This window comes from Triplophysa dalaica, unplaced genomic scaffold (assembly GCF_015846415.1).
Source record: "Triplophysa dalaica isolate WHDGS20190420 unplaced genomic scaffold, ASM1584641v1 Contig11, whole genome shotgun sequence".
In the NCBI taxonomy this organism is placed as follows: domain Eukaryota; kingdom Metazoa; phylum Chordata; class Actinopteri; order Cypriniformes; family Nemacheilidae; genus Triplophysa; species Triplophysa dalaica.
The window spans coordinates 25,132-51,715 of NW_026622645.1; the positions used below are offsets into that span (position 1 = coordinate 25,132).

At 38.9% G+C, this 26,584-nt stretch overlaps 1 protein-coding gene across 2 annotated transcripts in view; it reads right to left on the bottom strand.

The window, feature by feature from the left end:
* Positions 1-1,344: 1,344 nt before the first annotated feature.
* LOC130417070 (PHD finger protein 21B-like) overlaps positions 1,345-26,584 on the bottom strand; it is a 36,972-nt gene continuing 11,732 nt past the window's right edge. Inside the window, exons 2-13 of one of the 2 annotated variants that reach the window (XM_056742372.1) lie at positions 19,623-19,844; positions 11,303-11,395; positions 9,432-9,770; positions 8,642-8,761; positions 7,011-7,062; positions 6,090-6,166; positions 5,946-6,000; positions 5,064-5,086; positions 4,629-4,787; positions 4,465-4,531; positions 4,285-4,388; positions 1,345-4,174 (exon numbers count right to left, since the gene is read on the bottom strand). In XM_056742372.1, the coding sequence (XP_056598350.1) occupies positions 3,911-4,174; positions 4,285-4,388; positions 4,465-4,531; positions 4,629-4,787; positions 5,064-5,086; positions 5,946-6,000; positions 6,090-6,166; positions 7,011-7,062; positions 8,642-8,761; positions 9,432-9,770; positions 11,303-11,395; positions 19,623-19,844 (1,575 nt within the window). In that variant the 3' untranslated portion in view covers positions 1,345-3,910. Of the gene's footprint in view, positions 4,175-4,284; positions 4,389-4,464; positions 4,532-4,628; positions 4,788-5,063; positions 5,087-5,945; positions 6,001-6,089; positions 6,167-7,010; positions 7,063-8,641; positions 8,762-9,431; positions 9,771-11,302; positions 11,396-17,975; positions 17,990-19,622; positions 19,845-26,584 lie in introns of those variants that run through there. The other variant, XM_056742373.1, reaches the window with a different exon arrangement.

The window sequence follows — 26,584 nt, forward strand, 5'->3', positions numbered from 1 at the left end:
CCTCTCTGCAATGTTTTTTTAGGGTTGCAATAATAACGTAAAGACGACCAATAGGAAACGTTTTGCATACGTTTGTACTGTATATGCGAATTAAGTTTCGGTTTGATTAATCCGAGAATCTTGTTTTATCACAACAACGTTGTTGTGTTTGCAAAAATACCAACCAAATAAATGACAAAAATGGAACCAAATAGTAACGTTAAGGGAACATCTGTCTTTGCTTTAGGTTTACGTGCTAAGGGCGCCTTCACGGAGAGGTCATTCACAACATCGACACAAGGGCATGTTATCACAGTCTGATCTGCCGGGCGTTGTGTCCTTTCGCTGGTGATCAGATTGACCATCACTTCATTCGGATGAAAAGACTCCACGACCTTACCTGTGTCTTCAAGCCCACTCCAATACATAGCCTACACAAATCCAATTGAAGAAGATTCCTTGGCACACAGAGAGTGACGTATATTTTAGTACAGTTTAATGGCGTCATCTGCTGGACTAGAAAGAGATGTCAAGATAGTCTGTGACTTTATAGATACTGGGTATTTTTGATTGAGATTTTTGAAATGATCATGTGATGCGTAAGGGTCATCTTACATTAAAAGTCAACTTTTAAAAACGTCTTTCATATTAATACAAAAACTTCATCATTAGGGTTATTTCTTATTTCTTAATAAACATTGTTTACTTAGTTATTCGCGCTACAGATTAAGATGCTATTTATAGAGTCATGCTGTGACCATGGACTACATGAGCACAACATGAAGTTTATTTGAATTCCCACAGTGCACTAAATATACATGAGGAATGACCCAACCCAGTGCCCAGTGTGCCGTTTATAGACTAAACATTTACATCTGAGATCACCATCACACTAATAGCAACCGTCTCTGTTGACATGGCTTACAAATCATACTGCACTTCACTATTCACCAATCCAAAGAAATCTTTGTGCTTAATATTTGGAATCACAGCATGCTCACCGATACCTCTCATCACATTCACACTACTGTTATACTGCACTGTCTCATTTAATAATATAAATAAGCATTTCTTTAAAGGCAGTTTTACAAATATTCACATAAATGACTGCATGTATATTTAATGTTTTTTTTTAAATATTAGGGTAAATTTTAATTTGCAATAGATCTGAATTTTGTTGCGCGGCTTCCTGAACTCCAATTGGTTCGGCTCTGGTTTCCAGTGTCAGGTACTGGAGTAGAATAAATATTGCAGTATACAGGTTAGGTATGTTATAGGTGACACGTGGTGCGTTTGCGCCACCTGCTGGACTGACCCAGACTGATGTTCTGGTCTCATCACACAACACACATTTAATATCGAACATCATTTTCCAGGATTTCTCCTTGTTTATTATGAATCAAGTTTTCAATGGGCACAAAAAGGTGAGACTCTTTACAATTGATCAACGTCCATCACTCGACTTGAATAGATCATAAGATGATGTAAAAACTACATTGGCATATATAAGACACACACTTTTCTATACGTACTATCCACTGGACAGTCCCCTTCAGAGCGAACAAGGCAAACACGGCCCCATGACGTCATGAAGACATCTCGGTCTTAAATCCTTCGTCTTGCCGTCTGCTCTTACGTCGCAAACGTACACACCACATATCGTAAGTCAAAATGCATAATTAGCAAATAATAAAAAAAAAAACACTGTGTCTTCCCTCATTTGTTCATTGATAAAAGAATAGATTTGTTTTTGTTCAACCAAGTGTCGAGTGTAGTAAAATAGATCTGTAGAAGCACAGCACAGTTTCTCCCGGAGAGGATTTCTGGAACGTGAGTGTCAGCGTGTGAATGAAAATGATATGCAGATTTCTTTACGAAACTGATAATGAGGAGCTGTCATGTTTGCCTGCCTCGTGTCTTGTTTTCTAGCTAGAAATCAAATATAAATACAGAAAAAATAAACACAAATTATAAAAGAATACATCATTTACTTGAGATAATATGAAAATAAACACAAATATTCTTATTAAATATAAATTAAACACAAATATTCTTATTAAATATTAAATAAAGAAAAATATACTTATTAAATATTAATGTTTTGTACATTTAAGTACTTAAGTAGGTTTATTTTGTTGACACATTTTACTGGAAAACGAGGCCGTGATGTCGTGTTTTTCTTTTTTTGCAGTGGCACATCTGATTTTGTTCAATATTTAGCAGGTGACAAAACAGTCTGACACATGATATGCACTCAGTTACAATCGTTTTCTGATAATACAGGACCTGAAGGAGACATTCTGTGGGCTTTTGTAAAAAAATCTATACGTAAAACAACAGCACATTTAATGAAGTCTGTTTATATAACGCATTGTAGGGATCGGCCTGTTTATAACGCCTCATAACAGAACGTCTTTTCACATACAACAAGTATTTAGAAACTAAAGTCGCGCTTATTAAAGTCTGAACGCCGTTGTGTCCTTGCATATGACAAACATAATAATCACTTTTTAGTAAGATGTTTATGATCAAATGCATTCAATCGTTTCTGGCATGTTGTATTATGTAGCATTGTATTACAGTGAAAATATATTTTATTGTATTTTCTTAGATTATATACACAGACTTCAACTGACATTTAACCCAAAAGATTTCAGGAGATGTTTCTTTTCGATCGGAAGAAGACTCGTTATTTAATCCAGATGTGGTTTGATCGAAGTTTGTTAGCCCTTAAAGATATAAACAGATAATGATGTTATTTGTTTCTTTAAATATTTTAATGAAATCTCATTGACTAAGAATGACCGTGCCGTTGCAATTGTTTGTTTGTAACTCCGTCAGGGATCGTGGTTTCAATAAACAAACATTTGAACTTAAACGCAGCGGAAGACAAACCATTCAAATCTCCAAAGTACCCTTTCAAGGATTTTTCTAGGCTATTTTGATATGACTTCATGATATTCATCAGGCAGTGTTTACTTCAAAAAAAAAAAAAATAGAAATAATAATAATGCAATTGCGGTTGATGTCCATGACGTGATGAAGGATAATAAAAAGAAAACAAACAACACGTGAAAATAGAAACTGACGAAAGCGAGATGAAATGAAACGTCCACGGTACAAAACCGCTCCTGGTTTTTGGCATATCTTATAAACTGGGCAAACAAAATCAACTTTTTTGGATAATGGGATCAGGCACTCAAAGAACTGAAATGGCCTTTTGCTCTTTTTGTTGGGACAGCCAAAATAAAATAAATATATGTACAACGACGATCCCTCCCGCCAATACTCGTCTGAAATGATTCCCAGGCATCCGCATGAAAATACTCAAATCTCCCCTAAAAAGGCTAAATTCTGTTGTTATCTTAAATACTTTGTTCTTTCAACTCTATTAATACTGAAAAAGTTTGTTGTTGTTTATTTGTCTTTCGTGTTCGTCTGCTCGTCCGTACTCGCCCCCATCTCTCTTTAACCTGAATTATTATGGCAACCGCTGTTCGCTGAAAATGCTAACCATCTATTCAAATATATCAATGTACAGTGCTCTCGGTTTCATACGTCGCTTGCCAAGACAACCACAACTACCGTAACCCCCCACCCACAGACCCCCCCACCAACACCGAACCCCCCCGTAAAAAACGCAAAGCATAAAAAAACGCCTCTAGCTATGTAGAATACTCATTTCATATATCTGCGACGGCATTTTAATCTAGTCGTAAATACAGTAAGGCCGAGAAAAATAACAAATTAAAAAAACAGTGCGTAAAAAAAATCTTGTGAGCACTGTGTGTGTGTTTGGCTTTAAAAAATACTTATGAATCGATTATAACTTCTTCTTTTGCATTCCCGCCCCTCCGCATTACCAAAAGACAACACGTTTGTTAGACGTCACCGTCCGTGTCTCAGTATGAATGTGTTTGGTGATCTGGGGTCAGTTGTTGTCTTGCGGTTGCAGCAGGTTTTTGTGCAGTACCGCGGCGGGGCCTACAGATGGCGGCGTGGTGCTGGTGCTGCTGCCCGTGGCTTTGATCCAGGGCAGGGAGAGCAGCGACGCTCCCGTGGTGGTGGTGGCCGTCATAGTGAATTGAATCATCTGGTCACGCTGGATGAGGCGTATTAAAGTCTTGAGGCGCTCCAGAGAGGCCTGCGTGTCCCGCTGTTGACTCAGGAGACACTCCTTCAGCTCCATGCATTTCTGTTGAGCACACACACACACACACACACGGTTTAACCTTGTTGTGTTACATTAGCGTTGCGAATCATCAACTTGGATTAACAGGTGTAAGACTTTTGCGAAGCTCTTACCGACAGAGAGTTGCCGAGTCTTTGGTCCTGTTCGCTCAGATGTTCACACTCTTTCTTCAGTTCACCGTTTCTTCTCATGAGCTTCCTCCTCTCCTCCTCTCTCACTGGAAAATCATCACATCGTCACATTAATCTATCATCACACAATATGAACGAATCCAGATGAGATAGCGAGCGCACCTGTTTTATGCGTCACATACGACTGGATGAAGTTCTGTGGCCACGTCAAGTTTTCTTTGTTCAAAACCTGCCAAACACAAACAGAAGTTGAGCACGTTCCTCCAAATTCTTCGCATCATTCGACACAGTTAAGCATTTGTTGAGGTCGTTGCATGGTTACGTACTTTCTTTTGGCACTTGGGGCACATCCACATGGCCCTGCTGGCAGTTTTGAGAGGGGGGTGCAGGCAGTCGGGGTGGTACGCTCGGGTGCAGGTGTGACACGGCTGAAGATCTCCGTCTTCTTTACACACCGCGCAGTGATCATCATGCTGCAGCTCCTCCTGTGTGTCACACAACCATCAAAGATAGATGTTACACCCGTTATTTACAAAGTTATATAACACCACTACTACACAACACCCTGACGCCAACTAGAAAAACTGGCTTGTATATCCAAGACATTGTGGAAATGGCACGATCTGTTCAGAAGATGGCACTATTTCACAACACGGTTTGGGATGATTTAAGAAGCAATGTAAGATAGCACGGTTACAGACAAACGATCAGAATTCACGCATGCACAAACACACAGACCGGCGGTGACGTTACAGACGTACCTTCCAACCCAGTTCCTCAGAGTCTAGCGTGTGAGTGAAGCAGACAGTTGGTTAGTGTTTATTATACAGTGATCACACACGCGAGCACACATGCTGATGTGTGGTTATTAACAGCTTTAAGCATTCAACTTCACGTTCCTGTTCAACTGTACCCACATACGCACGTTCACACCTAAAACAGGTCAAGTAGATTCACTCTAGATTTAGATTAGTAGAAGTGTAAACAAAAGCACGTCAAAGCTAAAATAAAAAAAAAAACGTAATAGTGGCATCATCATCAGCTTGTTTTCTTGTGCGATTGTTTCATGTTGTTTTAGACGAAAATCGTTGTAACGTATTAATAACATAATGAATTTCATATGTAAAGTTTTGATGCATTAGTAAAACAAAGACAGAAAAGATAAAATATGTGTTCGAAAGAAATAAGCACATAAAATGTATTTAAATAAGGGCTTTTTACTCTTGAAATGGTTAACCACGGGTTATTCTTAACCCCAGGTAAACAGAACACTGGGTTATCAGTTTCACACTGCACACGTCTGGCCCTGCAATGCGGGGTTAACCCTTCTTCGGAGCAGGGTTTCATAACCCCGGGTAAAATGCAGGAATAACCCCACTTCAAAATTACAAGTGAGGTTAAACACAGGGTTTAGAATAAAGATAACCCGGGGTTAAGCGCAGTGTGAAATGCCCTAAAGTGTATGTGTGAAAGCCTTCAATATTAATTTCCGTAAAGCTGCTTCTCAACAATGCAAAGTGCGAAGAGGACACAACAAATAAAATGTAATACAATTGAATTAAAAAAATAATCATTTGAAATGAATTAATTGTAAGTTTGATCATTTCCAGCTCAGCTGTTGAGAGAAGCAAAATGAACTTTACCTTTTGCCGACAGAAACATTGCGCCGTTCAGGTAATGCGAGGCGAGCCGTTTGCGCTAAAAGTGAGATACAAGACGTTTACAAATGACCCGAGTTGTGTAACATTTAAAGGAATAATGTGTCACTGATGGGCAAACAGACAGACCTCGGGTTCGAACATGCCGCTGTACGCTGGGTTCGCTGTACTGCGTCGTTTCCTCTCCTGTCTTTTACTCTGAATCTCTGAAACAAAACACAAGCCAAACTTTAAAATCCAACTGAAGAGTCATTTTTTGAAATTCTGACCACAAACATTTGTTTATAAGGTGATGTTTTGCTCGAATTTGAAAGCTTGCAGTAGATTGCAATGGTGTTATTCAAGCGTGACTCATGAAACAGAAGCTTTTGAAATCTCAAGCTTCACCTCATTTGTTTTGTCTTATTCTGCGTTCAGACCAAACGCAAATGACGTGTTAAGCGCAAGTGATTTAAAAGGTAAATCAATGCAAAAGACGCGGTAGACCTCCTTGCGGCGCGATTCGTGCGAATGAGGCGCCGCGAATGACGCTATTCGCACGAATTGATCGTATCGGCCGTTTGACACGTGATCCTCACGACTTGAAAAATGTGTACTTTGGCGAAAATTCGCGCCCCGTTAACCCATCAGGAGCTTGCTCTAGTAGTGACGTGATCATGACATTGCGATCCCAAACAACAACGGAGGACAAAATCATCGTTGCTGTATGTGGATACCTGGAGCTGTACGATACATATTTTTTTATCAAAGCTGAAATAAAAAGGATCTTGCTTGGAAGAAAGTGAGTGAGGAGGTCGGACAATTTGGTAAGTTGTCAAAATCGATTTGAATATATAAATACGAGACTGGAGCCGCCTGGCAGAAGCCCCATGACGCGAATTCTCGTCTGTAGTGAAGTGAATTTGACGCGCGAACGAAGCGAGTAAACTCAAAATGTTCAAGCGTCCAACTACGATTTATTCGCTCAAGTCGCGTTTGGTATGATCACACAGTAATTCATGCAGAATTCTTTTTTTATTTTACAACTAACAGCACATGGCACAAACTCACCCTCCAGATGTTCTGTCGTCACCAGACCTAATGACACCATGAAGTTAAGTTTCTGTGGAGAAATGAATACATTAATACGTTTCTTCGTCAACAAAAAAGTTCAACCTGCCACAAGCACGGATGACACAGTTTTACTCAGCTGTCATTGAATCGGTTCTGTGCTCTTCTATAACAGTTTGGTTTGGGTCAGCCAGGAGATCAGACAGAAGAAGACTGCAGCAGACCGTTAGGACAGCTGAAAGGATAATTGGTGTTAACCTGCCCAACCATCAGAACTTGTACAACTCCAGAGTAAAGAAACGGGCAGGTGACATCATCACAGACCCCTCTCACCCCGGTCACAACCTGTTAGCACCTCTCCCCTCAGGCAGACGTTAGAGATCTCTGCCCGTCAGAACATCTAGGCTTTAAAACAGTTTTTTTTAACACATGCGTACGCACATGAATTTGTTCTTAACCTCGTCCTAATGTTAGTGATTTTGGAGTATTTCGAAAAGTATACCCGTGCACAAGTTAAGTCATTTGCATAAAACACACCCCGAACATTTCCATATTAGGGCTTTCCGCCTAACCTTTCATTTACCACCTGTCGCCACTTAAGCTACTTCAGGAAACTCCATGTGATGCTCTCTACAGACGCGCTCTCGAAAGTAATTCCAAGTGCGCAGTAGTCAAATTCAGTTCATATCCAATAAAACACAGAGAGAGAGAGAGAGAGAGAGAGAGAAAAGGAAAGATCTTTTCGCTTATATTTAAAATAAATTTCTGTACGAAAGTTTTTGTGAATCATGATTTGTTCGTGAAAGCATCCGTACGCAGGTTTCACGGACAAATTTGTGCGTACACATGCTTAGTGAATGAAAGCCAATGTTTTTTTAACAAAAATATTTTTGGAGAAACATTACAGGAGCGTTTTATTTGAACGTTACATGTATTGCAAAATTTAAAAAACTAACATCCAAAAAAATATTTTTACCGAAACGCAGAGCCGGTCCTCCCTATAAGCGAAATAAGCGGCTGCTTAGGGCCTCTCCGCCACTAGGGGGCCCCAAAGAGCACATGAAATTACATCTTTTTTGTGAAATATTCACAACACAAATCCATTTTCTCACGTAGGACTGTACCTACAATTTTGTCTGTGAGTGTGTCAAAATTACACTAAATACAGTAAATAAAATAATATTAAATCATCCTCAAGGGCTGTGTGGTTTTAGAAAGGGGGTTCACGGGTTATGATTCAAATAAAATTAAAATGAAATCTTTGCATATATTTAAACGTTTGAAAAGTAAATTCCACAACCTTTGTCTGGTCCGTGCTCAAAATTTAAAGGGACAGTTCGCCTAACGTTAGAAGTAATGAAATTATCCCAATACAAGTAATGCAAGGTTTGTGTGTTTTTGTTTTTATGACATTCCTACATCCCAAACACATCTACAACTAATAGAATTGGGTGTGTCCCCACATAAATTTCTGCTTATGGCCCCGTAAAGGCTTGGGCCGGCCCTGCAGAAACGTTTAGAAAACCAAAAATGACATTTTTACAGCTTAATGGAAATGTTAGCAAAACGTTCAAAAAACGTTTTAAGGGAGCGACCCAGAAATGATACGACTACACTAGTTTGTACTGTACCTCTGGATCCTCTTCTGTCTTTTTGGCTGGGGTTAAGGGATCGGGGCTAGGTTCACGTACGGCACTGTCCGTCTGTGAGGCTGGAGAGCTGCTGGGGATCTGTGGCTGGATGATTATAACCTATAACAGCACAGTGCTTACATGAGTTATTCATTCCTGGTTAATGGGGATGCACCGAATGTTTGGCAACCGAAGCCCCGCCACTCTCAAAATCTCTGACATCGCACAGTGGTAGCGTGCGCACAGTTCGCTGTACCTAACAACTTGGAATGTCAAGCTATGTCTGTGCATCCCTAGTCCACCTTCTGAGAGAACTGTCAGTCAGCTTTTGTGGGCGGAGTTTAGAGAGAAGTGAAGTGGAATGGTTGTCAGTCAGCCTCAGCATGCATTGCTTGCATGGATGTTGGCTTATGTTGAATTGTTGAGTGCATGACGTTCTTTCTGCAGTCAGTTAGTTCATTGAATAAGGGAGAATTTTTTTTTGGAATCGACTTCGTTTGCTCAATTTTATATTTTAAGTTCAATTGTATTTTATTGAAAAGCACAATTGATAATTCAGTTTATGCAATAGTGAAAAAATTGGCTTAATTAATAGAAGAAATCCAAACAACCATGTTCGATATTCGGCCAAGTGTTTCATAATTATTCGGCTGCGGCCAAGAATTATAATTTCGGTGCATCCCTACTGGTTAATATCTACGTGTAGTCTTACACATCAGATACCTCAAAACAACATCACATTCAAGATCTTACAATTGCCCACAAACATTCCCACCAGGTACATTCTGACCTTGCTGTCCGGGCTGAAGATCATAGGCTGCACCTTGATGGCCTCTGTGACCCCCGACACGCCTTGAATCCCGGGCGATGCCGCAGAGATGATGGCATACGCCACTCCGGGGTTGGCCGTGGAGACGCCGGACACGGCCGGTGGCGTCGATGAACTCTCATCCTGCCTGTTGGACAATCTCTCATTGCGGAAGGTGCTGTTGGCAGTTGGCAGAGATGCGCCCTGGCTCTTTGGGCTGATCACAGCCATGCCCTGCGACACGGCCAGCGTCTGGCCCGACTGCTGCTCTCGACATGGACTGTGGGGAAGGCTGTCTGGAATAAGAGTCTTTGGCCTAACCTACAGAGACGGAAAAATGTTGATGGGTGTTGGATTAATGAATCGTCAACAACCTTAGTATATTAAAATCATAATTTATTGCATACTTTCAATTGGGAGAAGGGTGTCCCAAACCTCTAAATAACAGTACATTTTTCAGCTTTTTTCCATTGTTATTTTTAAATATATATATTTTGGATGTTTAAAAAAGTTCCAAATAAAAAAGTTTTAAATGATTAAACTACGTAAAAAATGTGTCCCGGATCTTCATGTGTAACAGTGTATGTTTTTGTCCATTGGCTGAGACTGAACTTAGCAAACCCCTAAATTTTTTATCCCTCTCTCTAGTAGCTACATGGTGAGTAGGTCGGTCTTATCATTTTGAAGTAAATGTCTTCAAAAGACTGAAAATCTGGGACATATCGTTGGGTATTGTTTCGGTAGTGACAAAAATGGTTTCGGTAGTGACAAAAAGGAAAAATTAATTCTTTATTTGGGGAAATAAACAAAACTCTGTACAGTTATGCATATTATTAGAACTTTAGTATGTTTTTGTAGTGATAAAGTATGTGAGCTGTAGGTTTTCTATTAGATATTTACGGTCAGATATGTGTCTGCTATATATGCTGGCTGTGTATGTGCAACAACGTTATTTGTGTTAACATAAAATGTTGAACGTCTGTTTTAGCCGTGCAAATTAAATATTGTGGAAACTGCTCAAATATTACCATAACTACTGAAAATGTGTGTGTCACGACAGAAACATGGGACGTTTTTCCAAAAATAAAGTATATTCAATTATTAACTTATATGTTATGATAGTGTTTGGCTCAAGGTATATAAAAACGAATGAATCCTTAACTTTGAAATCAGTACGATCAATTTGCAAAGAAAAGTTTGGATTCAAAATACAACAAATCTCATAAATTACACTTGAAATATTGTTAAAATTGTAACTGTTATCAATTATCATGTAAAATATATATTTAAAAAGTAGATTTATACAAAATCTAAATATTTAAACTTATAAAATTATATATTATTGTGTTTCGGTAGTGACAAAATTTGGGGAGAGGAAGAATATTCGAAAACGTTCTGAAATTACAATATGAAAATTAACTGCACAATTACTAGAAATGTGAAACCTTTGATATCAAAGTAAACTCCAGTAAAATTCCTAGATACTATTGTGTTTTTGAACCTCACTATATTTACTTACAATTTACTACAAGGAAACTACAATTTCCTTAAGCAAATACTACAGTATTTTTACGTGTGTTCCAGTTAACCAGACTTTTATTTTGAAGGGTCGACAGGAAGACTATTGAGTTTAAGTGTGTTTGACGATAGCTTCACTCACACAGTAAAATGCTCTTAAAACAAATTTTCTCTCACTTGCCCCTACAAAACATTCACAAGCGGACAAGCGTTAATGTCAAGCCCTGACTATACCCAAAAAGATTAATGAGCCACTTTGCATCGTGTGATTTTATGTCAAATGTAAACTGTTGTGTAAACACATCCATACTGGGCCATTAAGAACAGCGTGATACCTGAGGTAGCACGCTGGGCGAGTGTCCCGCCAGCCTCTGAAGACAGCTCACGTGAGGCACCTTGATGGGAATCGCAGTGAGGGCTCCCAACATCTGAAAGAGAGAGAGAGAGAGAGAGAGAGAGGGTCATGCTTTGGATTATGCAATGTGACCAAACAGATTAATTTCTGTGAATAAATTCTTCCATTTACAGTCAGTACTAGATAAAGGTATGTAGTGTGTAGATTCCATTTTTTTCACTGTTATCAGTCATGCTCACTTCTTCTCTTTTAAACATGTTTAAGATATCTAATGGCGCATGCAATCGATTACATCACTTCTACAGTATACATATATAGAGCGAAGTGGCGACAAAAAGTGTGCCATGTTTCATCCGTTACGTAACATTAATCCGAGAGTTCACACGTGTAATATGTTGAATGTACTTTTCGGACATTGATTCCAGCAATCAACGCTCAACTTGTAACTTTTTCTGATGCGGGTAATTTGTCCGATCATATTCGGTATGTTTTGGTATGATATGGTTTAAGTGACGGTCAGATTTAAGGGTGGAGCTTTATTGTTTTCTTTAATAAAAAAGCTTTTTTGCAATTACGGAATCCTGAGATCGAGCTGGATTATTTAACCATATTGTTTGTAGAAAACTCCACAAAAGTAAATATAAACATCACACCAGTTTAGTAATTCTGGGAAATTATGGATATGTTCTGGCACCGTGGTCAAATAAATACTAGATTTAATAGGATTTATTTTTAACATCATGTTTTGGAGAAGCAACATATGTTATTAATATAAGACCTCCCAAATTTAAACTCAAGTGAGGTGGCCGTACTGTAATTCTCATTGTATTGTCACATCCGCAACCTTGTCGTGGAGACGCTGTGTGTCTCGTTGCGAAAAGAAAGCCTCTTTGTTTGCCCTTCCAAAAGATGAAACAACTAAAAATGAATGGTTACGTTTCATTTACAACAATGTTCCAGAAAAGTACAATCCGAATGCATTTCACCGACGATTGCTTTACGAACCTGGAAAAGAGATTAAGACTGGCTATGCGCGAAAGCTTTGGTTAAAAAGTGGGGCCATTCCAACCATTACAACATGCCAGACGCACTTCAGATTCACAGCCTGTAAGTTTATCTTCATTGTAAAAGACTTTGTTACGGACTAACGCGGCTTGAGTTTGTCGTGTGTTTGTGATCTGCAAATGAAGAAATTTGCGCAATGTGAAAAAAGACAACATAAGTCCTAATAATCAGTAATAATGTTACAACTAGAGGCAACAAATGTCATGTTTTTTATTTAGCATTTATTTTGGGTTTATTGTCTTTGTTGAGTCACAACGAGACGTGATCAAGAAGGGCCAAAGCGGTCACGTTATTTATTGTATTACCATTCCCTGCTGTAAATTAACCTTAAATCGTGTATACACTTTACTTTACATCAAAAACAGACCATAATATTAATTTAGCCATGTCATTTGACCTCCTTTAAGGGAACGCCTGATCAACACAGCATAACACCAAGTCGGCTGCCCTTTAGGAATATCAATTAACCAACTAAGGAAGTAATTGTGAACCATTTTCACTCGTTTTGGTGCAAATAAAAGTGACAACGGGTATACTAAATAGGCAACAGAAAGGGTGGTCTGGGGAGGACCATTCTCAGAGGGTCTTACAGACCTCCATGTGCTGTGAAGTATCGGGATGAAATCCTCCGATCTATTGTCCGATCTTATGCTGGTAGAGTCCAGAGCCCTCCTGGTCCATGATAACGCCCAACCTCATGTGACAAGAGTCTGTAGGCAATTTCTGGATGATGAAGTTATTGGTGACATTGACTGGCCCTCGCATTTCCCACACCTAAATCCAGTTGAGAACCTCTGGGATCTCATGTATCTGAAGCCATCAAGTACCACCATAGACTGTCCTTGAGCTCACCTATGCTCTGATCCAGAGGAGATCCCACAGGACATCATGTACCATCTCATCATGCCCTGATATTGTTGGGAGTTCATACGGGGCACGTGGGCCATGAACATTACATACTAACATTAGGAGTTACTTTGATAAGGTTGAATCTGCCTGTATTTCCAATTTTGGATTTTACTGTTATTCCCGACCAGAATGAGTTTATGATTTTGCCTTTCATTGACCATTGTCACATTATTTTGGTCTCACAACATTATGCAAAAAGTATATAAGTGAAGAGTTTTAACCTGGATATTTTGTTCACTAAGATCTAATACAGTGTGATTTACGTGTTCCCTTGATTTTTTTTGAGAAGTTAAAGTTAATACAGCCGCAAAAAAATAAATAAGAGACCATATAAAAAAATTAATTCATCTTATATATTTTGGTTGCTTTTGTGAGTTATATAAAATGTAACTGCTTGCGTAAACTACACAAGTAATATCGAAATACCAATTAAATTAATTGAATCGTATCGTATACAAAAATTCGGAGGCATCAGCAAATATTGTATCGCTGGCGGAGAAAATCGATACTACACCGTATTGTGATAAATTGTCCGATTTTCACCCCTATGAACTACTAGCAAAGTTTCTCCCAAATATCAATTAAAAATATTGTTTTGCATTTATTCGCAGATCATGAAAACCGAAGAAACACTTGAAAAAAACATAAAAGATGCTCTGAATTTTTCAGAATCTCAAATACGGCAACGAAAACAAGATATTGACTTTTAAGCAACACAACAGTAAAAGTAAAAATCGACTTTATGTCACTCCGAGGTTTGATTTTGTTGAAATTCAAAAGACACTGAACCGGAATGAGTACAATACATCTAGAAATGCGGATTAAATAAAAATTTGAAATATTTTTTTTCTGCACCTGTAGTATATTACAAACTATACATCATTAATACAATTAACCTTTAATATGGGAAATGCATCTCACTATTATCAACATGTGTGGTGTTATATTGTACTTACATTTACACTATCTGTGTATATTGACCCTAATCCTGCCATTCCAACTTCCTTTTCTTATGTAAATCCGCATCAGTTCACCTAAAACAGTCTGTTTTTTTATTTCATTGAATTATAAATTGAAGGCATTTCAGTGCTGAGCTGAATGACGCACAAGTCTGACCTTGACTAAACATCTAAATATTTCTTCTTCCCAGCACGCTTTGGTCATAAATAAAATACTTTTTATTTAACGTAATACAATAAGATAACACGTATCGAGCTATCGCTGTGAGAGATCGGAATTCCTGAATCTCAATATACCTGATAACAGTTGTAAATCCACTTTAACTTGCTCTTGCAGATGTTCTGTGCAGATATATTTGCAGTTTCTCTTCAAGGGTTAATGTGAACTCGACTTCTATTGTGTAGTTGAATGTGAGCTGTTCTCTGACTGGGGTTTGTATAAGACCACACTTTGAGTTCTCTCTCTCTTTCTCACTCATCTGTGTTTATTGTGTGATGGCAGGCTGACGGGAGAAGGCGGTGCGGCCTCAAGCCTGTTCCCATGACAACAGCTCGGATGAAATGTCTTGCTCCGTCAGGGCTGTGATTTGAGTAATAGCTGAATCCCGTAACCTTGAGCGCCTTTATTCTGCTTTATGTTGTGAAAGCTCTGAATTAAACAGCAGGCCTGCGGTAAACGTCCCGTCAGCACATTACACATGCCGTACGAGTATTTAAAACTAGACCAGAGCACATGGTGATCTCTATCGTAGTATTCTTGATACTTGACAGAAAACATGAACGATTATAAAGTGAAGCTTCTTATTGAGAAAACAATATTTTTTATTGGTAACACTAATTTTTTTCTATTTTATTAAATATTAATTTCATATATGATTTGCAGTTGTTTTCTGCAGAACACACAAACAAGTTAAAACTTCAGCGGTAACAACACACAAAATGTGGCACCCCACATTTATTTTTTGCTTATTAAAAGAATAATAAGAAAAGGGTTTTACTTCGAACAATCTATAGACCAAATAACTAAATACCAACAACTTTTCTTTAAGTATTTATTACAAAACTTAAGTATTTTTGCACTACACTTAGCGAAGCATTCTGTAAATAATCAGCTAGATTTCTAGTCCAAACAGGGCCGTAGTGAAACATCAGGATGAATTAGCTCACATCTCATCCTGCCCTGGAATCCCATGATGCTTTGGGCTTGTTGTGCCAAAAACAAGACTTAAACAGTAGCACCTATTTTTAGTTTAGAGTGCATCCTGTATTTCACGTGACTTACTTTCCTGTCAAATGATGGAGGTCTTATAACGGTTTATCAAAAATAATGCTTTGATGATACACTTTTGCGCTAAAATGAATTAAAAATTAAGTACCATAAATACGACGGTTAATAAAACAAACCTGCAACTCCATGTGGGGGTCACAAGCCTTAGGCTGACCTCAGGATCAAAGGTTTGTTACAGACGGTCATTAAACTTCTGTTTGTGTTAAATGAGGCTGTTAACAGCTGCTCTGGGATCAGTCTGACAGCTGTTTAAGAAACTATGTAAAGTAACATCACATAACAGATGTCAGTTAAAAATGATGTTTTGTGCTCTCCTCCAGCACTTCCCCCTCTACCAGTTGCGCAGTACCAGTTTACGCCACATAGAGGCGCTATGAGCAGATATATACCCAGTCTTCAGTGAAATAGTGTTTTACACGTGGGGGTGGTATACGTGATGTTTACCCCAATAAATGCTCCACTGAAGCTCAAAACTGTACCCAAATCAGTTTTTGGAAGTGATAAAAGCGGCCCAACATGACATTAGATAGGCTAGATCTATAATATTGAAATAATGCATATAAACAGTCAAGAGTGTTTGTAGGTTGTAATGTACGCTGGGCTTTGAAAATAGTATTCTAGATTTAACAACATGTGAAAACAGGGTTCGATACTAAAGATCATTAGAATCCCACAGACTAAAAATAAAACCAGTATATAAATGCATTGTGTTTTCTTTTAAACGGCTTTTTATAATTGAGGAAATTCAGTATTTGCCTTACTGTAGATTTATTTACACAGTCGGTCAGCCGGAAATCGAGTACTAACTTTTACACAATTCACAAGCTGCAAAGATTGTGTGCAAGTGCAATTTTCGGAGAAATTGTTACGTTTCAAGAAAGGCGATTAAGTGTATTCAAGAGATTCCTGGAAACATAGGTTCTCGAGTTTCCAGGTGAAATAAGAACCGTTCCGCTGGGAAACAGTAAAAAGAGACGCTTCTAAGACAGTCAAGACGTCTTAAGGAAAAAAATAAGGGGGGAAGGGCAACAGACCTGCATTTATATGGACTATAGTAACATCATTATTGTCGTATACTAAAATGTTTTTTACAACTTTTTTAATGTGCATTCTTTCATTAGATACATTCATACAATAAAACTAAAATAATAAAAGATCATTTAAAAAATATATTGGGGCCTTTGTTTACATGATTTAACTGTCAAATTGATAAAACCGTCATAACATCTTTGTCAAAAATGGTTTATCTATCAACATACAGCTCAGTCACAATTTGGAACGTTTTTAACGAATGAATTGCATCCAGAATAAAAGTTTGTGTATACATAATATATGTCTGTGTACTGTGCATATTTATTTTGTATTTATAGAAAACATATACTCAAACACTGGAAAAAAATGTTAGTAGGATTTACAAAAAAAAAAAATGAGGCTTATTTTTAAGTTTTTACAGACTTTTGAAACTACTTTTTATTCATTGCCTATTGATTCAGAAGGTTTCTTAGGAGTATGCCGAAACAAACATGCACCACGTAAAAGTGAAATAATGCTGTGCGGAACCCCAAACCCCTTATTATCCTGCTCCAAATGACTGGACAGGTGGTCCGAGATGTGTCCCCCCATCCCGTTGTCATCAACACGAGAGAAAGGCCGTGATTGGCTGTCCTCTTGCTGTGTGATGGGTGCTTGTAGAGTCGAATCGGTGGGCAGCTGGAGGAGCTGAAAAAAGCTTCAAATCTCTGAAACAATACAGCCATAAAAGGCAGTAAAACAATCCAGGCGCTCCGGGGCGGCGAGAGGGGGAGGGGCTGGAGAGGAGGAGTGAAAGGAACGGGGGAGCGACTACTCATGCGAATGAAGAGTCCTCTCTGTTGGGAAGTACTCTGGTATTATTTATAAGTCCTGCCCTGGCATATATAGTCCAGTCAGAGTAGACAACATCCGTTTGACGTAAAAGAAAACCCAGTGAAGACTTCATAAAAATAACAACAGACATCATAACATTATGTCGTAATACCATTGCCTGCGTTTGTTAAGCACCACGAACATTTCGGACGATCGTACCATAAAATGACAGATTTTAACGTTTCGTCGGCTCGACAGACAGGAACACAACAGTCAAACATTTTAAAGTCCCTCGCAGTCTTACATTGGCTTGCGTCAGATTAAATACGTAATCTGCTCTGACTGAAGTTTGTGTGTCGAGTGAGATTTTTGTACTTCCAGCCTGAGCAGATGAACGTGTTACGTATCGCGCCGTGATGGCGTGAAATTACTATGATCACATGTTGTGAGGTTGATGGAGGCCGTGTCTGATTGATGTTCTTTCGGTATGTGATTGGTGGTATTCTATTCAGAATTTCACTGATGTTTGTGTAGTGTTGTGTGTTGTACATGTATGCGGCTTATGCTAGTGAAGTGTTTTGTTGTACCTGTGAGCGGCTGATGTTTTTGTAGTGTGTTATTGTACCTTTGAGTGTCTGAAGTTTACGTAGTGTTGTTGCACTTGCGAGTGTATGAAGTTTGTGTAGTGTTGTTGCACTTGCGAGTGTATGAAGTTTGTGTAGTGTTGTTGTACTTGCGAGAGTATGAAGTTTGTGTAGTGTTGTTGTACTTGCGAGTGTCTGACGTTTGTGTATTGTTATGTTTTGTACATGTAAGTGGCTAATACTAATGAAGTGTTTTGTGTGGTTGTACCTGTGAGCGGTTGATGTTTTTGTAGTGTGTCATTGTTCCTTTGAGTGTCCGAAGTTTGTGCAGTGTTGTGTGTTGTAAATGTTAGCAGCTTATAGTTAGAGAAGTGTTTTGTGTTGTTGTACCTGTGGGTGTACGATGTTGTTGTAGTGTGTTATTGTACCTTTGAGTGTCTGAAGCTCGTGTAGTGTTGTATATGTAAGCTGCTAATGCTAATGAAGTGTTTTGTGTTGTTGTACCTGTAAGCGGCTGATATTTTTGTACCTTTGTGTGTCTGAAGTTTGTGTAGTGTTGTTGTAATTGCGAGTGTCTGAAGTTTGTGTATTGTTGTGTGTTGTACATGTAAGCAACTAATGCTAATGAAGTGTTTTGTGTTGTTGTACCTATGAGAGGGTGATGTTTTTGTAGTGTGTTATTGTACCTTTGAGTGTCTGAAGTTCGTGTAGTGTTGTATATGTAAGCTGCTAATGCTAATGAAGTGTTTTGTGTTGTTGTACCTATGAGAGGGTGATGTTTTTGTAGTGTGTTATTGTACCTTTGAGTGTCTGAAGTTCGTGTAGTGTTGTATATGTAAGCTGCTAATGCTAATAAAGTGTTTTGTGTTGTTGTACCTATGAGAGGGTGATGTTTTTGTAGTGTGTTATTGTACCTTTGAGTGTCTGAAGTTCGTGTAGTGTTGTATATGTAAGCTGCTAATGCTAATGAAGTGTTTTGTGTTGTTGTACCTATGAGAGGGTGATGTTTTTGTAGTGTGTTATTGTACCTTTGAGTGTCTGAAGTTCGTGTAGTGTTGTACATGTAAGCTGCTAATGCAAATGAAGTGTTTTGTGTTGTTGTACCTGTAAGCGGCTGATGTTTTTGTACCTTTCAGTGTCTGAAGTTTGTGTAGTGTTGTTGTAATTGCGAGTGTCTGAAGTTTGTGTATTGTTGTGTGTTGTACATGTTAGCAGCTTATAGTTAGAGAAGTGTTTTGTGTTGTTGTACCTGTGGGTGTACGATGTTGTTGTAGTGTGTTATTGTACCTTTGAGTGTCTGAAGTTCGTGTAGTGTTGTATATGTAAGCTGCTAATGCTAATGAAGTGTTTTGTGTTGTTGTACCTGTAAGCGGCTGATGTTTTTGTACCTTTGAGTGTCTGAAGTTTGTGTAGTGTTGTTGTAATTGCGAGTGTATGAAGTTTGTGTATTGTACATGTAAGCAACTAATGCTAATGAAGTGTTTTGTGTTGTTGTACCTATGAGAGGGTGATATTTTTGTAGTGTTTTATTGTACCTTTGAGTGTATGAAGTTTGTGTAGTGGAGTGTGTTGTACTTGTAAGTATTGCCAATTAAGTGTTTTGTGTTGTTGTACCTTTGAGTGTTTGAAGTTTGTATTGTGTTGTTGTACCTGTGAGCGGCTGATGTTTTGTCCGACGGGCGTTTGGAGGTTGATGGGGGACGTCTGGAGCGTCTCAGAACTCAGCGTCTTTTGTCCATTAATGTGTGCCGTCACCATGGAAACGGGAGTCTTGGCCGGCACCACAGAGATGGCGATGCTCTGGCTGGGCGGCTTGATGAGGGCGAGGGGTTTGGCGGCCGTCCCCACAGGACAACTTCTGACGGCGAGCTTCTATCAAATACAAAACACAAAAAGCGGCACATCACTAAACCTGAATGTGCTGCAGGACTTTGATTGTGAAAGTGAGCGTCAACAGGGTTCTTTTTACACAACTTTCACTTTGTTTGTGTACAAGCAAGTTCATTCATCAAAGAATATCGCTAATTTACACAAATGTGGTGTTTACAAAACACCAAACTCAAGTCGAAACTTCAAGCTTTCATTTTAACATCAGTCTACGTTTGTATTTTTATGACATTCTCGTTTCTTTTCAATTCTAGAGAGAAATATTACACTAGTGACTAGATGATCAAACCACAGAAAGCAGACAGTTGTAAAAAATGATTCGTAATTCCAGTGGCAATATCTAAACATCTTCACAACAAAATCATTTATTCAAGGAGAAAAACTGCATTTCATACTAAAACATGTTTTAAGACAGCACTTCATAAATCACGTTCTTTTCATAACCCATCAGAAGCAATCTTACGGCGACTTAATCGCATGAAGCTGTTTTGTTATTACTCCACACGCAATATCCCGGAGAAGCTTTTTTCAGCCGAGTTCACATCAGAACTGCTCTTAATATTTCATACTCCGTTCCACGGTTCCCCTTCTCATTTCTGAATGGCTTTTATGGTTTCGTGAGGGTCGTGAGACCCGGGGGGGGGGGGGGGGGGGAGACGGCGAGAGAGACAGGTCTTTCATTCTCACACACTATCTCTATGTAAGGGACTTTTCAATATGTCCTCCACATCGGAGCCACATACAGGCAATAAATCCTGACAGACAGCCACTTATATTCATAATGCTGTTTCTCTCCAATGCTCACTTTATGATGAAAGAATCAAAGCCTTTAGACACAAATCGCATTTCCAATTTACGTCGCTGCGGTGCTCTGACTTCAGAAGGCATACGTGTAAAGTTCTTTATTGGCATTTGCGCACATCACACAAGTAATTCGATCATTGAGATTTCGGAGGTAAACTTTGTTAGAAGAAAATACAAATAGTGCATTTCAATACAATACGATATAACATAATAACATATTATTGCGTTGAGAACCTGCAGTTCTTCATCTGCTCTTTAAACATTCTTACAACGACCAATAACCTCCGCTTGCTTGCTTATATTGCCCTTCAAAGTAAAAATAGTGTCAGTTTAACCCTATTGCCTAAAAACTTGTCGAACACTGCATTTAAAGTAGAGATTTTCCAGTGTTTGCATCTAGAGGGTCAAATGTATTATTTTATTCTCTATATAGCGCCGGATATCAAGGGAAGTCATTTAGAGTTACCTTTCGTACAGGTCTATACCTTGTTCTATTATGAAACAAACTAAATAGCCTTGTTATTTATCTTTCTTGCATTATGGTTTGACATTTTTGTCATTGTACATTTGTCAAGTGTGCATATACACAGGTGAGGACACTACAACCAGCGGACGCATGCGTCGGAAAATACATTGCGTCAACCACCTGAAAAGCAGATACAAATATTCGTGTTTTTAAACGCTCCCAGGGCTGTTAAGATGGCAACACTCGCTCCACAGCTGCGAGTCTAAGAAATGAAAAGACGCGTTTTGACAACCAGCAAAAGTCCAGTCTCCACCTGATGACATGTTTTCACCTAGCTTGGCTGTCAGAGGGAAATACTCCTTGCCTCGGCTTTGCAAATTTCAAAACATCGGACTATTTCTGTAGTTTAAATTGAGCAGTGCATCTACATAACGGAGTTGTACATATCACAATCTTTTGCCGCTATCTCCTCTTAAATCTTAATTTAGCGCCAAACGTTAGCGTTCCACCGAAGACGTGTCGCATTAAGATCTGCAGACATCAAGATCAGGTAAATAAATTTACACTTTTAGCTAACTGTAACACCGCTGTTGAAAATGCAGCAGTAATAAAGTATTTTTATCGGTCAGTAAGTTTACTATTTGCTATAAACCAGGTTTGTGCCCGATTATAAACCATAAAATATTGTATCTAGATTTAGCGTTAGTGATATTCATAATATTAATAGCATTAATAATAAGCATTTTGTGAACATTTTATTATGAATCATGTGTTAATTGGGATATTCTTTAGAATCAGTTATTAATGCCATGGAAAGGCTACTTGTAGTAACTTTTGCTCATGATAGATTAATTTTAATTGTAACATTCAGTAGTTTCTATTTTAAAATATAAAAAATAATATAGACAACTAGGACTTCGCTTTAGCACCAGGACAGACTTGCATCACATTTTCTCAGTTACCAGAACTTCTATGTTCAATACATACTGTGGGTAACGGAATATAAAATAAACATCTTAGAAAGAGCAGTTTTGCATCCATTCTAAATCATAAACATCTTACAGACGTCTTCTAGATGTCTATATGACATCTGATAGCAGCCGTCTACGAGACGCATTGCAGCTGAGCAAACTATGCATTGCAGATGGAGTGTGCTATCAGGTCAGGGAACATCCTCCGGTTAAAAAAAGAATTTAATCAACGTACTGCTAAACTTTCTAAAACGTTAGAAAACGTTTTTCTTACATTTTTAGTGGAACAGTAAAACCATTCAGAAACAGTTTTTCTAACTTAATAACAGGAACGTTTAAGTTACGTCTTAGAACATATTTTGCTAGTTGGGTGGCAGTTAGCATTTCTGCAATCTATTTTGCCGTAATGCAACGTGTTTACTGTTAAAAATAAAAATCCACAAAGACTGTCATAAACTCTTTTTTTGTTTGTTTACTACAGTGAAAGCTGCTAAGCGGCACAAACCATGAATAAATCCTGATCCAGACCCCGAGAGCAGGTGCCGCACGAGTCATTTAGAAAGTGCTAACGCCGCTCAACGCTACGGCAGATTGTTGGTATGTTACTCATTAATTCCCTCACAATGCATGTGGCGCTCTGTTGTTTCAAAGGATCAATGTAATCCACAGACACCCTCCCGACTCGCATCTGGAGGCCACCTTCCACCCTGACGTCCCATTCAATCTCACACACAGCTCATTATGTTAGAGGTCACCCCCTACACACAAACCCATATCAGAAGATAAAAGCTCAAACTGGGTGGAAAAGGATTGGCTCATATTCCATCTCTCAAAAGGGAAACTGTAGTTGAGCTGGATTAGAAGTAGCCATGCAAAAAGCAGCCAACTATGTGACGACAATATTTTCAAACCAGATACAGAACTATAGCTATAAAACCCTTGACCAAAAGATCGTATTAGATATACGAAGAAAACCAGTCAGCTGAACAACATCAAACCCTGAGGATAAATCTGGAACGCGTCCGTCAGTCGTCTCTATCCATGCGTTTAATATATTTACAGTGTTTGACCTAACACTGTATGTTCAGTCAGATTGACAGCGAGCCTCACAGATTGTACGTTCACGTGGAGAGTTATTTCCCAGCATGCCGAGTCGTTCATACGATGATGAGCTTTGAATGAGGGCCTTTGACACACAAACACTCATTAAAGACGTTTACAGCGCTGTAATGAACTGCTCGACCCCGTCCTCAGGCTCAGCATTCAGCTTCCTCTTTCATTGTGTTCATTGTGCCGAATGACTAAAGGACGACAAGCAGCGCTTGGACTCACCGCAGGGGCACCTGAGATATGCAGATGACCTGAGCTCCTGCTTCCTACACACGTGGGGATCCACTGGAGAACCCGATAAGTCAGCGACGTTTGGCGCTGTGTGTTTTCAGCAGTAGCCTGAAGCTGGACCTTTACAGCCTCCTGCCAAACATCAGGCCATGAGCCAATCCTTCACGCTCTGATGATACATGACTGTCTAACAGTGAACATCCAGCAAGACAACAGATCACAGAAACCCAAGAGTCAGAGGCTCTTATCTTTGATTACTTGTTGATTTTTTGCCCATGCACTGATACTCATGATGAAGATCTGAGATGCAGAGCGAGAGGAACCGCAGCCTGCGGCCATCAGATAAGAAGCACAGTACAACCGCAACAGAAACGTTAAAACCCCCAGCCGTCCTGAGTCCTGAATTAATAGTTTAAACCAAATTTATTTCTATGGCACTTTTACACAACTAAGTAACTAATAAAAAATATCAAATACATGCTGTGATTGCAAGCTATTATATATAAGACTTCATTATTATTTTTATTTACTCCTTCCGAAACCTCATATCTCATATGTTTGTCACTAGGTTTTGCAAATATCTAACCAGTAAAAGTGCTTGTCAACTTTTTCAACAGTATGTTCTCATTTAAAAGAATTTGGACCAGGTGCAGAGACGAAAGTTATCGTAAAACCATTCTATCTTGAATGGTATTGTTCAGAATACACAAACCAGAGTTACAGTAATGCCCTTTCAATGAGAGTACACAATGTTAAAATGCACACAATACTAAACACCTATACCGTTAACAACCGTTAAGTTGCCAACAAAGCCAGTTACTTTTGTACGATGCGCACAAGGATGCCAGAAATGAATGTGATGTAACCATCTGTAAATCGGATCATAGAGTCGGCCACAATCCAAACCTTCAGGAATCTTCACGGAGCCTGTATACTCTCACTGTAAAAGTGTTTTGCTTTAACCGTGAAAACCAATTTGAATTATTTTCTCTGGTGATCAACATATCGCCAAAAGTGCCGTCGATAGAGTTTAACCTGAAGCCGGAAGATCAGACGTGTTTGAAATATGACGGGTCTGTGAACCGCCAGAAACCGTTCCATCTCAATTATCACGAATCCTCAAAGCCGATTTCTTTCATCTAATCGATATAACGTTATCCGTGCACGGCGAAAGCGAGTTTGAAGCCGATCGTTTTCTTGTTTCAATTCACCTGATCAATGTGGAGACAACAGTAGGAATATCGTCTCAGACCGAAGCGATAGGCCTGCTCCATCACGCACGCAAATGAAATGCCACCGGCGACATACGACGGCCAGAAAAATCAATCGCCGCTGAACTAAGACAGCCGGCTTCTTCATGACGTACAATAACTAACTCAAGAGACACGGACGCTTCGATCATGTTCGGATCAACGTGACGTTTCTTGATCTGCGTTTCCATTAGAAGAGAAATTTGATTGGAAATGTATATTCGTATTATTAATTTCTCCAATTATGCCAAGCAAAAACTCTCACTGTATGGTAATTAAAAAACAGCAGTCCTACCCATGTGCTTACCCTCAGGCAAACGTTGTGAGGTCTATATTTCTCATCGAAAAGCATTAACAGAGGACACGCATAGTGGAACGGATGTATTACATGAATCACATGTGTGAAAGTTGATCACTTTCATCCCCGGCCAAAGAAAACAGCACACGACACAACAGAGATGCTTTCACACATCCGCTCTGATGTTAGGATTTCAATCCCATTCATTGAGAGCGTCCTGCGGCGTTTAAAACGTGAATAAAGCGTCTAATAAAAGCATTCTGGATTACTGGTTAATGACAGGCTGGATTTTAAAAGCTGGGCTGGAATTGAACTCTGCAGGACATGGCCCTTCAGGAAGAGATCCGAATAACACTACAGTATTGATTTACTGAACTGAATTTCCCTTTTCATGCCCAATCTTTACACAGAAGAAGGATCTTGAAGGGAAAGTTCTCCTAAAATAAAAATTCATCACTTATTCATCAATCTGTATGTGACTTTTTCATTAGTGGAAGAGGTTTTTTGAGAAATTTCGGTATTGCGTTTTTACGATGGAAGTCAATGGGGTTCGGGGTTGTTTGGTTATCAACTAGGGCTGCAACAACGAATCGATTTAATCGATAAAAATCGATTACTAAAAGTGTTGGCAACGAATTTCATAATCGATTCGTTGTGTCGCGCGACACGGAGACGTTTGATTATAAAAAAAACTTTATTCGAGCGCGGAGCAGAGTGAACACACTCGGTCTCTCTCGCGCACTGATGCTAGCAGAGTTTGGCGCGTCATAGACAGGGCGGAGCAAAAATAAAAAAAACTAGTGGAGGAAAGATACATGGCGGAGGCAGAGAAATCCGCGCGACGCAAGTCATCCAATGTGCGGGAGCATTTCACACTAAATAAACAGAAAAAGTGTGTGAACTGCAAAATATGCAAAAGCGACATGGCACGGGAGCACCACGGCAATGATCCAGCACATGAAACGCAAACTTGTTGGAGTCTTTGATGAGGAGGAAGGGAGTTCAACAGCAGGTTAAGTCACTACAGAATCCTTCTTTTGTTCCGTTTTGAAGTGAAGAACGTAATGTCCCTGGTGCTTATGTTTACTCGTTATACATCTTAACAAGCATGACAAGTTAGCATTAGCACGTTAATAACAGAAGTAAAGCAGGGGTGGTATAGTTACTTTGGACTTTGCATTGCAAGAATAAAGACACGTTTTTATTCACTAGCCTTTTTTGAACCATTCATTTATCAATCTGTTGTCATGTATAGCTACACTGCAAAAAAAGCTTTTCTTACTTAGTAATTTATTTCTCGTTTCCAGTCCAAGTATCTAAAAAAAAATTCAAGATTACTAGACAAGAAAAATGGCATGAGAAAATTAATTGATGCTTAAAACTTCTGTTTGAAATTAGATCTCATTAAGATTATTTTTCGTACCCCATTGGCAGATAATTTTGCTTGTTTTAAGCAAACAATCACTTAATTTTGAGGTGTTTTTTTCCGGAAAACAAGACATAATTTCTTATGCCATTTCATGTGTCTAGTAAATGTATCTTGATTTAAGATTTTTTTGATATTTGAACTGACAACAGGACAAAACTACTAAGTT